Source organism: Urocampus carinirostris, chromosome 3 (genome assembly GCF_059441175.1).
Source record: "Urocampus carinirostris isolate Australia breed hairy pipefish chromosome 3, RoL_Ucar_1.0, whole genome shotgun sequence".
NCBI classification, from domain to species: Eukaryota; Metazoa; Chordata; class Actinopteri; order Syngnathiformes; family Syngnathidae; genus Urocampus; species Urocampus carinirostris.
This window is the reverse complement of record NC_142351.1, coordinates 22,653,890-22,669,459: the sequence shown is the minus strand read 5'-3', so window position 1 is coordinate 22,669,459 and position 15,570 is coordinate 22,653,890. Positions and strand designations below refer to the sequence as shown.

Below are 15,570 nucleotides of genomic sequence, written 5' to 3'. Positions count from 1 at the left end.
CCTTCTGCCTTTGGTAGGCTGTAGTGAACTTTGGATGGTAATTGCGTTTTTCAACAAATAATTTATTGGCCAATTAAATACCTGAGTTTATTCTTTTCAAAACCCATCTTACCTTTTTGGAGCACCACACATGTTTTTTAATCATATCAGGAAAAACAGCTGAAAAACCTTTGTTGTTATTCTGATGGGTGGCTACACAGAACTTTAATTGAATTCTTTTTACCATTTTTGATAGTTCAATATACTTTAATCAAGGCACATACAGTCTTTGTTTTTAACTAATCATCTAAAGAAGCTTGAATAGAACAAAAACAAACCAAGGATAAAATAAACGTAACAAGATAGAAATTGAGATCTTAAACTGGCACCATTTAGACAGAAAACAATTTTGGCTTAATAATAAAGTTATAGTAATTTGATATAATTCCGTCACACCAATACCAATACCAATGCCTAGCACCATGAGATGAGCGGTGTTTCTGGTCTGATGAAGGCGACGGCCCAGTCTTGATGTCATGGGCGGGAGAGCAGTGAGAAATTGCGAAGGCTGAAGACCTGGTCTGGAAAAGCATCACAGGATACAGTTTGTTACAGCTGTGGTTAAGTGTTGGTGGCTTGAGGCTTCTGTGAGGTCGCTGACTGTGTCCCACCGGGTTGGTCAGTGGCCTGCAAGGTTTACAGGCTGCTTGTTAACCCGGGACTGGGTCAGAACCTTTTTGGTTGCGTGCGGGCTAGGATTTGGTCCTTTGCTGCTTGTTTGGCTGGACCTCTTGTCCCCTCACTGGCTTTTTACAAACTAAATTGAGAGGTGTGAGGTTTCCTGGATCCCGGCTTCGGTCTGACCGCCTCCCTAGGGTCGACGTTTTCACGGCGACGAGAGATAACGCCCCAGCACCCCACATGCAAGATAACACTTATCATGTCCCGTTGTTATCAGATAACTCAGTCACTGTGAATAATGTGAATAAAGCATAGTATTCAGTTCACATTATCTGACATTGCTAAACGGATTCTGACCCAAAGTTGAATGCGCTACAAAGCGGAGTGAGCCATTATAGCATTTGACTAAACGGACCAAAGTGGCCACAGACATGCCCACGCTTCGCATATGTGCCCATCACACAATGCAGCAGTTGTCGCCTGCGCAAAACCGGGCATTTAATGAGGTCTTTAATGAATTCAGTGTAAATGTCAACTTGGGATTCAACATGAACTGAGACTATGCATGGTTTGGCTGATCTGTATTGTATATTGTTTGCAAAATAAGTTGTACTGCGCCCGCTCCTTTACCCCCACAAACTTAGCTGTTCACATCAGCTTACAAATAAATTTAAATTAGATGAGAGTTTGACTCACTGGGCCCCTGACCTTTTATTTATTTATTTATTTATTTTTCTTATTAATGTCATGCTGATGCTAAACATGAATGTAAAAGACATTTAACTTTAGTCTGTTTTTTTACTTTCAGCACAAGCATTTTACTGAAGACATCCAGACACGACAATATCGTTCCTTGGAGGTACTCATTGGTGCAGGGTACAGCACACCGGCCGATATTTGGAGCGCTGCCTGCATGGTAAACAACGGCACTGGACATTGCACTTAATAATCTATTTGATTAATGCAGTCTGACAAGCTTTTTTTCACCAGTGCAGCTAAAGGAGATGGGAACGTTTTAGCCTGTTGCACTTTTTAATTTCTTGTGTTGGTGACGATGTGTTTGTCGCCTCAGGCCTTTGAACTTGCCACAGGAGACTACTTATTCGAGCCGCATTCTGGTGAAGATTATTCCAGGGATGAAGGTATGACTCACCACCATCTTCCTCTTTTTACTCAATTGTTTATGATTTTTAGGGTGCTTACACATATGAAGATTGCACACTAACTATGACTTTTGAGATTTGTTCAATTAGCATAAATGTAACTGTTATTTTTGAATCGACACTACACATATAATGATCACTTGGAACATATTAAAGAACAAAATGTGATATAGATCCCTCACACTCGACACTTGAATACTGGAGACTGGGCCCATCACTGTCTATCAACTGATGCTGCATGCCTCCCCATACCCGCCATTTCTTCCACACGATCATAACACATTTGACATCATGCGTTTTGTCTGCCTTAATGGTGGTCCACCATGTAAGGATGTGTACTTTGCTTTTTTGGATGCTTTGCTTATATTGTTCTAAACTTTATCAAATAGCAAATACTTTGCCAAATATTACTTTTGTTCCCTCGACGAATGCTGATGCATATGTATTTTTAATATGCACTCAGACTAGGGATGTGCCACTTTTTGGGTGTTGGGACACCTGCATATTGATATAAAGCTTCAAGATACCATATAATTTAATACTGTATAACAGTTTTGGGAATTGATGTGATGAAAGAAATTTTGATATTTTTTAAAATGGCAAGAAATGCTTTTATGCAAATGTATATACTTATATATTAATTAAAACTTGTCGATACAACCATAAAGAGCTGTTTAGTTGGATTTTAATTTTAAAACCAATCTTTTCCAAAAAGGTAAGGAACATTCATATCAGATCAAGCGAGTTACTTAAATATTCCATGACAAGTGCAACACAAACTCTTAATACTGTAGCATAAGTGTAACAGAACCAGGCACTGTAGATTTAATTTGATACACTGCATCTAGTTCTTTTTTAAGCAAATATGCAAACCAATGGTGAAATTACACAGAACACTTGATACTTTATCCTGGGAGTAGGGAATCTTTTGTCACTGGCCATAGGTTTTAAAAGTCATTCTTGGCCTTGAGGGAAACGTGTTTTTTGTGTCTGTCTTTGTCATCTCACGGCCTCCAATACACGCTATGCTTACCGTACCATGGTGTCACCTCATCTGTAGTGAATCACTTCATGTGACTGTGTGCCATCTCTCTTCCCCACCACCCTACTCATTGCTCTGCTTCTGATGGGCCTTGTGTCTAGACCACCTTGCTCTCATGATAGAGCTGCTTGGTCGAGTTCCGCGCCACTATGCCTTGAGTGGGAAATACTCACAAGAATACTTCACAAAAAAAGGTATGCCATAGAAAGGTTTGCCACTGACTCTCGTGTCTCTGCCATCTCTTTTTTTCCTATTGCAACGGTGTTTGTGGTGTAGACCATATAGCGCTGATCACTGAGCTGCTGGGGACTGTCCCACGCAAACTTATATTGAATGGAAAATATTCCAAGGATTTTTTCACCAAGAAAGGTAATGTTTTTTTGTCTGCCACACTTTTGACCACAATCTTTAATTTTCTGTGTTATTTCTTTAAAGCAATTACTATCGATAGTTTCGACGTAGAAAATGAAAATGTTAATGAATCACAATAATCCGTTGTTTTTCACAGGGTCTGCATTCCAATAAGAACTTGCGATAGGCAAAATCCGTGAAGTAGTAACCTTGTACTTTTATTATACAATGAAATGCTCTTAAACATTAAACCGATGGAACAAACACAATTTTACAGGCTCAAGCGATTATTTAACAACTCAAAGCACTGTACTTTATAAAAGTTTAGAATCTAAACTTAACAGGGGTGGGCAAACTCTTTGTGTGGCGGGTTGCATTGGCCTAAACATTTTTTGAAAGGGCAAGGAGGAGAAAAAAATGTTGATTACATTTTTTTGTATATAGCGATACTCGCATTTAATATTCAATGACAAAGTGCAACACAAACGCTTGATAATGTAGCATAAGGCTCTGTAGTTTTTATTTGATACATTGTGTACATGGCTCTACTCCTTGAATTTCACAAAACACAAAATTGCATGAGAATTTGACAAACAAAATCTTAGTCTCTTCAAACTGCTGTCAGGGAAAAGTCTGGCGAGTCTCAGAACTAGAACTGTCAGGCTCAAGGACAGCTTCTCCCACCAGGCTGGCCGGACTCTAAACTCTCCCTGCCTCTCCCCTTCCATCCTTGCCTCCTGCCAAAAGCAACGCAAAACTGCTCTATTTAAATTCCGGCTTATACTTTGCAAATTTGTTTTGCAAACCTTACACATTTTTATATTTTATACTCATCCTTTTTTTTACTTATTTTTTTGTATTTGTGTCCTATTTATTACATGTTTTACAGGGGGGAGAGAAAGTAATTTCATCTGTGCTGTATGTTGTGTTAATAGCATATTTGACGATAAAGTGGAAAGTTTAAGTTGAAATTATGCAAGCTGTTTTACGTTTGTGTACCTATTAAACCGCAACGTTATTATTGCGCGGATAAATAAAAGGCAAAGTGACTGTTTAGCCAATTAGAATGCAGAACACAATGCACTATGAATATCTGCAAAGTAGTGAACGCGACAAGTCAACCCCAATATAGCAGTGGGTCTTTATGTTGTATATTTATAGCAGCGTTTCCCGTAGGACAATAAACACATTTTTCAAGCGTTTTTTGGGTCACTCCCCAATATAGATTTTAATGATGTTATTCTATGTGCAGGGGACCTGAAACACATCACCAAGCTGAAGCCTTGGGGACTGCTGGAGGTTCTGGTGGACAAGTACGAGTGGCCCCGGCAAGAGGCGGAGTGCTTCGCCGACTTCCTGCTTCCCATGTTGGAGCTGGTCCCAGAAAAAAGAGCCACAGCGTCTGAGTGTTTGTGTCATCCTTGGTTGGCCCTCTAGCTTGACCTGGCTCTTCCTCTCTCTTGCCAGAGAATGCAACTGATCACTTTCTAGTTTGGGCATATCGTCATATTTATTTCTCCCCCTCAATGTTAGGGTTTTTGTTCGTGTTGGTTCTTGTCTCGGCGCGACGGGTTGTTCTTCGTTCGGCTTCGACTGCTGTATCCGGCCTCGAGGACTTCTCGTTTTTTTGCGCTGGAGACTCCTCGTTTGTTTTACTCCTGCACTATTACCAACCCCAACATAGGATATGTAGCCACAACTTCATGAGTGAGGTCTCGTTCCTTTTTTATTGGCTCTTTTACCTTCTGCTCATCATGTATAATACACATTTTTTGTAAGAACGCTTGGGTAATTTGCAAAGGGGGTTGGCATGTACACTGACTATGGTAACGTTCTTGATGCATCTTGTCTCGGCAGGCTGATTTATGTGGTTAAACACGGGGGTCTTGTCTGTTACTGCACACACATAATCATCTAAACGTTTTGATGCTGTCTAACAGTTTGAGAATATTGGTAAAAATAGATGCAATAATTTGTGAATTCCTTTTCCACCTTTATTCATCTGAGAATAGTGCAAATACATGTGAATAGAAAGGAGTAATATTTTGCTTGTACTGCATTCATTTGAACATGTCCTCAAATGATTTGCAAATATATTTTACCACACATCAAAGGTTTATTTCAGGGGTCGGGAACCTATGGCTCGCGAGCCATATATGGCTCTTTCTATGAGTACCTGTGGCTCAGAGACAAATTTGATTGCATGCAAATTTTCTCCATCTCGACCAAATCGTAAACTATTATATCTGTTCAGATACACGCAAAGCCTAACCAAAGTTAACAAAGAAGCAGTACTTCGCAGAATATATAGGGCACGTTTTTCACTACAATTTACAGTCAAGGTGTCACAAAAAAAACCCCCCAAAAAAACTCGTTCTGGCTGTACAACGCTAAAGAATCCGTTATATAAAACCTCACTATATTATCTGTCTTCAGTGTTCAGATACCTTATGATGAATCCACAGAACAAACTTTAAATACGCCAAAACACTGGAAGAGAACTTAAAGTTTTTTGATTGGGTGAGTGGGAGGGATTGGTGGAGCTATGCAAAAAGTGCAAGCACTCCCTCCCATCTCTCGCCCTACGCCGTCTGCACCATAGATAAGCACATCAGGCTCCCTGTTTGCAGAATGTTGTGATGTTTTTACAAAATAACTGCTTGCATCTGGTTTTGAAACCAATATGTATGAAAAAAAAGGGTCAAAAGGAGTTTAACCGATCTTGAGTAATTGCAAGAAAGAGACACGTTTAAGTGGTATGTTTGTTGATTTTGGGACATGGGCTCTGGCATTATTCTCTTTTCATAATTTTTATCAAATCATCAAAAATAAATGTGCTGAAGACTAAGCTTTTGTCTGGGGCGCGGGTTTAGCAATTTAGTAAATTTGTCTCATAATATATGGTGTGGCTCTTTCCCAAAATAAAATTGATATATTTTGCTTTTATGGCTCTTTGAGTCAAAAAGGTTCCCGACCCCTGGTTTATTTGGTATTTTGTTTTTACCACATTTCAACCTGGCATAGCATAATTGACCTTTTATTAGAGTTCTTCTTGGACAGAGGTCGGGAACCTATGGCTCTTTTCATGAGTACATATGGCTCGGGGATAAAATTTGATGATTATACGTTTCTTTGTGGCGTTTAAAAGTCAAATGGTTAAACTGCAGTTTTGGTACACGTGAAGCCAAAGCAACACGGAATTCGGCCATGGTTCAGTCCAGTTTATATAGGGCACATGTTTAGCTATAGTTTACAGTCAAGGTGTCGTACCTACATGCTCAATTTTATGCAGTCTGTCGCTAAGAAATCCTTTAAATAGAAGTTAATTAAACTTTGTATGTTCACTTATGAGATACTTCATGATGAAAACCCACATCAAACACTAAAACACCCAAAACGCCAGCAAATCATTTAGAGCAATTTGATTGGGTGGGCGCATCTCTGCACACAGCGCGAAGTGTCTTTGTACTGTATGTCAGTGCAGTCTGTGCTGAAGTTGAATGCAACAATATTATCGTTTGCAGTATTCAACATTTTTGCAAAAGAACTTTGCTTGCACCTTATTTTGAAACCATTATTTAGGACAAAAGTTACGATCAAAATAAACCCAACACTTGGAAGTAACTGAGGGAAGAAGTCGCGTGAGTGTATATACAGTGATCCCATATCACACAGGCTCTGGCATTATTATTTCATAGAATTGATCAAATCATGACACTCAGTAAAATAAAATGTGCATAAGAGTTAGCGTTTGGAGAGGTTTTGTCGAATTTTGTCTAAACAAAACATGGTGTGGCTCTTTAGTTTTATTTTTGCTTTTATGTTTTTTTGGATCAAAAAGGTTCCCAACCCCTGTTCTAGAAAAAAGGGTTTCCCTAAATTGTATCGTGTCAAGGCACATTCTTGATACCAGAAAACAAATCTCATGGCACACCACCAAACTGAGCTCAGTTAGTCCATTTCTGGCTTCTACTGAATATCAGATGGTTGATTAACTGGCAGACAATATATTTACAGTCACACAATTCAGGTATTGAGTGCTAACAGAAATCCCATTGGAGAGGGGAAAAAGTGGACATAATTGTATATATCTGTACCAAAGAGTTTGCCTTTATATATATAACAATTCTGTACAGTTTCTAACAGATGTTATATACTAGCTAAAGTGATTTAGCTGGTTAGCTGTGTTGGATGGAAGATGTTTGTGCTTGGTTGTATAATGTGGCCAACAAGTACGTTTGTTGTGTGAGCTCAAACTCAACTTAGAATAAAAATGTTTCAAACTCCTGCAGAAGTGTTCTGTTCATAAACTGCCAGTCTTTTTTTTACACTGCAATACATATCGTAGATCCTCAACGTGCAGGCTCATCATGGGTTTTCTGTAAAAAATAATGTGGTTAGGAAAATATAAACAAATTCCATATGTCATTACTTATGAGATATTTTGTAAATTCCTTTCAACCGTGCCCACTGGTGAGAAACACACTGTAATAAAAGACAAGATACCTTCTGTTTTAAATAATAAAGGAAAACGTCTCTACCAAATAGTTTTCTTTCTCAAATTTGCAAACGTTTTTTCAGGTTAAAACTTACTAAATGTGTTAGTCAATGTAAAAAAAAAATACTAGTTCGACAGTGTTTTGTAAAAGATACCACCAATGGATTTTTCTCTATATTAAAAATCAATTTATTACAACAATGGGTAAATAACTAGTATGCAATTTAATTTTCTTATTGTTTACAGTTAATAAGCTACTTTATATACAGGGTTCATACGGGCAATTTAAATCTTCAAAATTACATGAATTTTAATTCCGTTATTAAGGATTGAAAGGTGCTTGAATTTGGGGTTAAGTGCTTGTAAACAATCGAAAATTTGTCATGACTCCCAACAAGTCTGTTTAAGAATGACGCTGGCACTGCTCTCTGTTGCCTCCGCTTTACCATTGCATTTCTTCTCTCGCGATTAACTGCGGCTGTCATTAGTTTATATAGCATTGTCGTACAGGTCACGCTCAAGAGGACAGGTGCATTCTACACTTAAACAGGGCACTAAAATGTGTTTTAGTGCAAGGTTTATGTATCGATAATGGACATTTATTATGGGCCATGCAAAAAATAACGGAAGCGGGAAGATGTAAGCTGTATAGTACTCTTCTATCAAACACCTACATGAGGAGGGATCTGTCTCAAAAACAAATATAGTGCCGTATAAAAGGGCTGTCATCGCACTCTTGGAGTCATCTTTGGTGGTAAACCAATCCTGAGAAGGTTTGCCACTGCTCCCAGTTTTCTCCATTTGTGGATAATGACTCTGACAGTGGTTCACTGGCGCTTCTGAAAGGCTAAAAACTAATCAAAAGGAAGGTTCTAGAGTAGCCAAGTCAAACTCCTGATTTAAATCTAGTTAAGATGCTGTGGTTTGACGTTAAACAGGCACGTTGTCACCAAATGGTCAACTCATTTTGTAACAATGATAATAAAGGTATATTCTATAAAATTCATGCTAAAAAACCTTCCAATATGGCAGATTGTAAACAATTTTGCAAAAAAGAGTGGGCCCAAATTTCTCCACACCCTTGTGAAAGACTCATTACCAATTATTATGAACGTTTGATTTCTGATTTTGATGCCAATGGTGGCCTAACTTGCCGTTAGGTTTAGGAGGCGATTACTTTTTCCACATAGGGCCAGATAGGCTTAATTTTTTTGTGCCTTTATGAATGAAACCAACCTTTCAAAACATTTTTTTTTTTTTTTTTTTTTCTGTGTGATATTAAGATTGGGCAGCACGGCGGCGCGGTGGTTAGCGCGTGTGCGGCACAGTTCTGAGGTCATGGGTTCAAATCCAGCCACCAACCTTCCTGTGCGGAGTTTGCATGTTCTCCCCGTGCTTGCGTGGGTTTCATCCGGGCACTACGGTTTCCTCCCACGTTCCAAAAACATGCATGCCAGGTTATTTGGTTGGTCAAAATTGTCCCTAGATGTGAATGAGCGATTGAGTTGTCTGTCCCTGTGTGCCCTGCCACTGGCTGGCAACCAGTTCAGGGTGTCCACTGCCCGATGATTGCTGGGATGGGCTCCAGCACCCCTGCGGCCCTACTGAGGATAAGCGGTACAGCTAACGGATGGATGGAATAAAGATTGGCTTGATGATTCGAACCCTTTGTGAGTGATAAATATGCAAACATTCCGTCTTACCTGCGCCGTCCAACTCAAAGTCCTCTGGTAGCAGTTTATCCTGCCTGTTTCCTAGCGTGAAGGAGAGAAAGGCCAGCAGGAGAGCATCCAGGACGCTAATGATTGCCAGGATGTAAGCCCAACGAACTGTGCAGTTCCCCAAGCTGTACTTGTCTGTACGCTGGCCGCACATCCTCTTCACCTCGGGGGCGTCCCATCCGTCGGGGTAGATCATGCAGCCCATGACCATCAAAGCAGCTGTCGAGACAAATTGAAAGCATTTGCTTCAGGTATTCTCCGTGTTCACATGAACGATGGTGACCACAGATATTTACTTTATCCCATTTTATTTTTCATAGCATAGAAATACAAAAAAAAATGAGTGCCTAAACATTAACCTGCACAGTCCCAAACCCAAATTTCTCATGAATTACATTTTTTCCAATCTTATTTTTACACTTCAATAAATAAAATATCGTTATCGTATTGACCGTGTTTCCAAGGTTTGAGTGTCACAAATCTGACAGTGTCATGATTACTGATATGCTTCACCTGTGCGCGCTCCTTCGGTGCCAACTGCCTCTCTGTCCCTATTTAAACCCATTCCTATCTGTCCCCTGTTGTCAGTCCGTCTGCGAACATTAGTTAACACTAGGCAAGCCGTTTTCGACCCTGACTCCCACCTGTTTTTTGCTCCTTTCTGGTTTCGACCCGTTTTTGATCCTGACCACGTCTACTCTCCCGTCCCGGCTTATGACCCGTTTCTGACCCCGACCACGTTTTTGCTCTCCTGTCCCAGCTGTCGACCTGTTTTTCCATCCTTGACACCGCCATCGCTCGCTACGAAAGATCTACTTCCGTGTTCGAATCACAAACTGTACAAGAGCGACTGGCTTCCCGTGCCTAGCGAACGCCGGATCGTGGGCGCAGCCCTTCCTCTTTCCTTCAATAAAACGTGTAAGAAACGTCATGCAAGTGGGCCTTGTTTCCGTAAGAGTAAAATAGAAGCTAAAATAGAAGATGCGGATCTCCCTATGTTCTACAAAAGCAAATTTGTTATATTTTAGTGGATTGTTTAAACATTTCGGCAAATATTATTCTTTTTTTCCTGGCATAATAAAAATCCATTTTTCACTTGTTAAATTTGATGTTGAAGATGGGGTCTGTCGTACGAAGTATCTTTGTACTGTATGTGTTAACAATACCCAGGCTTTATGCTTTATTGGTGTAATAATAGTCTGAAAAAATAGTCTGTGTAATAACCTGTGAACCTTGTTGATTAAGGGCTATACAAATAAAAATGACTTGACTTGACTATATTTTCAACAGTGCCTATTTACTTTTATCTCATGTTTAGCAAAGCTGTTCAGGGCGTTACACATTAGGTGGGAGGAATTGGGGAACGGGGATTGGTGGAGAGTGACTTCATGCTCGATATGTATTTATTTTTTGTTTCTATTTGTTAGTTGGAGCATGAAAATAGTAAGAGTAATGAAAGGCCCGTCTCAAGTCCAAACCCCAACCTAAATCCCAAGAAGGATAAAATACATTTATTCAAGCGTGTCTAAGAAATGCACATACTTGCACTCGCATCATGAAAAAGCTGACTGAGTCCCAGATGATGACACAAGCCAATAAATGGCAACAGCGCGTAACAAAGTTCCAAATTCCATACAGCTCCTCTAACATTATACAATTTTTCCGGTCGTGACGTTTTTTTGTGAAAATTCTCTAAAAAGGACTGGTGCTCGTGCACTTGTCCTCTGAAACCTGTTGGCCGTGAATTGAGTTTCAAGATCGAAAGTCTGAAAAGAGAATCTTAAACAAAAGATGCAAGTGTTTTAGAGTTATTCCACCGAGCAGCTCCCAACAATTACAACTTGTGTCCAATATGTGTCACCACAATATACCTAAGCATTTTGAATACCAGAGTTGCCTGATTGAAGAACTACTTTGATTTCTTTGTTTTTAAGATTAGTTTCACCAAATGTCAAGCATTTTTTAAAAACTGCTACACTAAAAGCTTTGTGAAAGGTTAGCAAAACTCTCAGATCCATTACGTTTTTGTTATGACCTACAAGGAAATATCAAATAACAGCACGTTTATGATCAGTAATTGTTATTTTTTTATCCCCCGGGCCATAGTTAGGAAACCATTATCCGAACCAATTCAAGGGACGATAACGTATTCTTAATTTAAAACCACATCAGTTTTTTTGGTGTTGTACAAGATTTCATTTTCTTAAATTTTTGCACTTATCTGTATCGGCATTGCTTCACACGTTGCATCCTGGTATCGTTGCAGATGCTAATGTGCTGTTAGAGTGAAACCTGAGCAGGTAACTGACTTGTAACCAAAACCCCAGCAGACGTGTCAGCTTGTGAGCCTAACCCAGAGTCACAAAACCTTGACTGCAACAAGAGCCCAGCCTGCCAAATACGCCCAAACTCTGTTTAATCACCTGAGACCTGAAAGTGTTGTTAGAATACATCTTCACCTCTAACACCTGTTGGAACAAAACTCGCAAAATAAAAACTATATAACCAGCATTTATCACATAGTATGCACTGATATGTCATGATCACTATACAAACCAGTGTTTCTTAACTTTTTTCTCAATATATATTTTTTTCTTAATTGTCAAAATTAGTCATTAATATCCGGGTCCAGTTTCATTTCTTTCTTTTTTTTGGTTTGTTTGACCATTTTACCTAATTAACAGCATGCCATTTTTCTTATCACAGTAGAGCAGGGGCCTCCAACCTTTTTTAAGCAAGAGCTTCTTTTTGTTACTAATTCCTAGTGCAAAGGGCACCTAGTTTCATTTGCATTTCTAAAATAACAACTTATCATGTTATTACTATGCTGTTACTGTCACAGACCAGAACAGACACAGGACTCAATTGCATGCGTTTCTCAGATTTTATTGAAAGAGAGTGAGAGTAGGGCTTGCTTGATTGCTTGATCCGAAGACTGGCGGAGAGCGGGAACGTGCAAGGCGGGAGTGACACTTCCGTGTCGGAAGAAGACAGGCGGGAATGGCACGTCGTTTGACCAGGGCTGGAGATCAGAGGCGATGTAAAGTTCGTAATAGTGATCGTAGGCAGGCGGCAGGCAGAACAGGCGTAGTCAGGTTCAGAAATGGGTCGAAAACGGAAATCGGGCTGGAAGCAGGTTTTAACCGGGACGGAGTCGGACGGGAACGCTCACTGAGTGAAACACAACAGCTCGCAACGATCTTACAAAGTTTGAACTGCAGTCGGGGGCTTAAGAAGGGTGTGGCCACCAATCAGCTTGTCCGAGCTGTTGGCGCCAATCAAGCTGCCACCGGTGGTCCAAATAGGGCAATTAATGACAGTTACTAATTTATTACTGAGCTAAATATTGAAAGTAAGGTAAGAGACTCAGTTAATCACTAAAAGAAATAATTTTACTAGTAGTAAAAATGACCCAGGACTGGTGAGATTTTTTTTAGAATTGGTCTGCATGCACTTTTGCTGCCCTTAGGGAACACCCTGGTGCCTGTGGGCACCACGTTGTAGACCCCCTGCAGTAGAAGTAAGATAGGGCCTAGAAAAGATTTTCCCGTAAAATAAAAGGCTTGTGTGAGAAACGTCACGCGTTTGGGTCTCGATCCTGTTTTGGTTCATGATACTTAGCAGATAATTAGTATTTAAAAAAAAATAAGTAATTGGTTACCTACTGGTATTGATCAATGTTACAGTTACTTAACTGAACTAGAAGAAAGCAAAGATACTTGACAGTGGTATTCTTTTTTTGCCAAGATAGAATTGGGCAATTTCTTGCGGCACCCTAGACAATGTCTAACGGCACACTAGTATGAAAACAAACGTGGACACAGTAAACTTTGCTTTTTCATAAAAATAACCGAAATTACGCACTTCTCTTTGGCTTGCCCTAATATACTGGAAGTAACTATATCTGAAGTGAAAATCAGTTAGTGAGCAACCATGTCATACATCAAAATAAAAATTTACAAATACAAATTCTCATTCATCAATCACACCCAAATCAATCAGTTACAGTGGTTCAGTGTTTTGGGGAAACACAGTTACATGAAAAGATTTTTAAACTGAATTGCATAGAAGATTACTCATGTTTGGTGTGCTCAAGAAGTGAAGTGAACTGTCCTGAACTGACTGGCAACTCACATCGCATATCTGTATTCAGAGAAAATTGCTATGAATTGGCAATACTTCTCGTGAAATAGTTCCTCCATTTGAAACTTGACATGGAGTTCAAATGCCTTTATTTTTTTTGCTGTATGGGTTAGTTTGTGTTAACTGTTTAACTCATTGGCTGCCATTAAGCGATACAGATTTTTGGGCTGTTTACATTTTTAGCAAAAAAAAAGACTTTCGAATTTAATTCAAATGTGACTTAGTTTATTTTTTTAAAGACTGACTCTATTTGTGTCTCTTAGGGCAAATTGTATGTTATTTTCGTACTGTGTTTTAATTCTAAAACGTACCTACTACAACGCAGATACCTGATAAAGTAGGACGAAACATACGCAAGTATCACTGATGTATAAGTCGAATGTAAACCAATTTTTACAAATTTTGTGTTACTGAAATTTTAGGGACATTTTGCATTATCTACTGTCCCCTAATGGTAAAAAAACAAAAAACAATATTCATTTACAGTGATCGAGAATAATGGGCAAAAATTAATGAATTACAGTGTGAATATGAATCTATTTTTTGGGAATAGCAAATTTGTATTTGTTTTACATGACACGAGGCTCATCTAAAGGAAGAAAACCTGGTTATCCACCATCTTGCTGGTAAACCCACCACCCCAAGCCATTGTTCAGACCACATGTGTCATACTCAAGGCCCGCGTGCCAAAAGTAGCCCATCACACCCTTTTATGTGGCCTGTAAGACAATGCTGGGAAGTAAAAGAGAAAAATGGGCTGCATCACATCACACAATCAGTTGCAGTTTTAAATATGTCCACTAAATGTCACCAAAGCTACGCGCCACTCGCAAAGCACCTGCTTTCCTTGTGTTTGCTGAATACCTTCATTAAACAAGAGAACATTTAGGTTCCTTTGTTTTTTTGCTTAAAATAAAAGTCACGGACAGGCTGTTTGAGTCAAGCAAAAAATACAAAATAAAAACGAAATAGACCTGGATGTCTGCAGAGGTTTAGGGAAGCTGTAGCTCTCCTTTCTATAATTGATATAAAAACCAACAGTAAAATTCCCACATTCAGGCAAACATTTTCATAAAAAAATAAAAAAGCAGAACGACTTAAGTCATTAAATCAATCACTTAGATAAGTGTATTTCCAGTTTGCATGACTTCCCCAGCGTTGAAATAAATTAAATTGTTGTTTTGCTTTTTTTTTTTTTACACAAATGCACCGTTGATAGAACCGAAAAGAGAATACTTATTAATGAAGGAAAATATATTGAGAAAACACTTAATAATCGTTTTCTAATCAAGTCTTTAACCCATCAATCCTAATTTAGTTGAGAGCCTCCAAAAAGACTCAAACCCTTCCAGCTAAGGAACTTTTTTAATGCCATTAATTAACTAGTCTGGCCCCCGTGAGAAAAGTTTTCTATACCATGTGGTCCCCGGGCTAAAATGAGTTTGATACCCCTGGTTTTGACACTAACTTTATCCTCCCTCATAAAATCAGGAATAGGTGATGCTCAGCGTGGAAGTGACTATGCAGTTTAATTAGAATAAGACTAATTCGTATTTTCTTTAATGCACAACATTGCACTTTACCCGAGGCCAGCTGCATCCAAGCACAGATCTTGTAGACGCTCCCGGCGTTGCAAAAGAAGAAAAGACTGAAGCACACAGCAGTCGCCACCACCAGAAGCATGGAGGTGGCCACAAAGAACATGGCGGTGCGGAAGGCCGGCGACGGGATCGAGCTAAAGTCCAGGAGGCTTCCTTTGCAGGTGAGCTCCGAGGTCAGCGCGTTGCCCACGCAGTAGTGGAAGAGGCCGAAGTAGCCCGCCTGAGGCGTGTTGACGCTGTCGCCGATCCAGAAGGGCTGGATAAAGACCACCACCGTGATGATGACAAAGCAGGTGGTGAACACGGCCCACAGCACGCCGATGGCCCGGGAGTTGCGGACGTAGTTGGTGTGATAGATGCGGGCGGCCTCCTGGGCGGGAAGCAGGTCCAT

At 39.7% G+C, this 15,570-nt stretch overlaps 2 protein-coding genes across 4 annotated transcripts in view; one reads left to right on the top strand and one right to left on the bottom strand.

Annotated features, from left to right (window-relative positions):
* Window positions 1–7,510, top strand: part of srpk1a (SRSF protein kinase 1a) — a 24,506-nt gene extending 16,996 nt beyond the window's left edge. Inside the window, exons 13-17 of one of the 3 annotated variants that reach the window (XM_088331108.1) lie at window positions 1,469–1,576; window positions 1,733–1,802; window positions 2,967–3,059; window positions 3,142–3,234; window positions 4,469–7,510. In XM_088331108.1, coding sequence (XP_088187234.1) covers window positions 1,469–1,576; window positions 1,733–1,802; window positions 2,967–3,059; window positions 3,142–3,234; window positions 4,469–4,653 — 549 coding nt within the window. In that variant the 3' untranslated portion in view covers window positions 4,654–7,510. The remainder of the gene's footprint in view (window positions 1–1,468; window positions 1,577–1,732; window positions 1,803–2,966; window positions 3,060–3,141; window positions 3,235–4,468) is intronic. The other 2 variants (XM_088331106.1, XM_088331107.1) reach the window with 2 other exon arrangements.
* Window positions 7,409–15,570, bottom strand: lhfpl5b (LHFPL tetraspan subfamily member 5b). The gene is made up of 3 exons (XM_088331109.1): window positions 15,162–15,570; window positions 9,418–9,654; window positions 7,409–7,595 (listed from the first exon to the last, which is right to left on the bottom strand). Exons 1-3 carry the CDS (start codon window positions 15,568–15,570, stop codon window positions 7,585–7,587), a joined length of 657 nt encoding a protein of 218 aa, XP_088187235.1. The 3' UTR covers window positions 7,409–7,584.

Bases quoted from the DNA above. Each gene is read 5' to 3' on its own strand.
- lhfpl5b (XM_088331109.1), bottom strand. From the start codon at position 15,570: ATGGACCTGCTTCCCGCCCAGGAGGCCGCCCGCATCTATCACACCAAC. The intron at 9,655-15,161 runs GTAAAGTGCAAT...TTGTCTCGACAG, and splicing joins TTGGATGCAGCTGGCCTCGG to CTGCTTTGATGGTCATGGGC.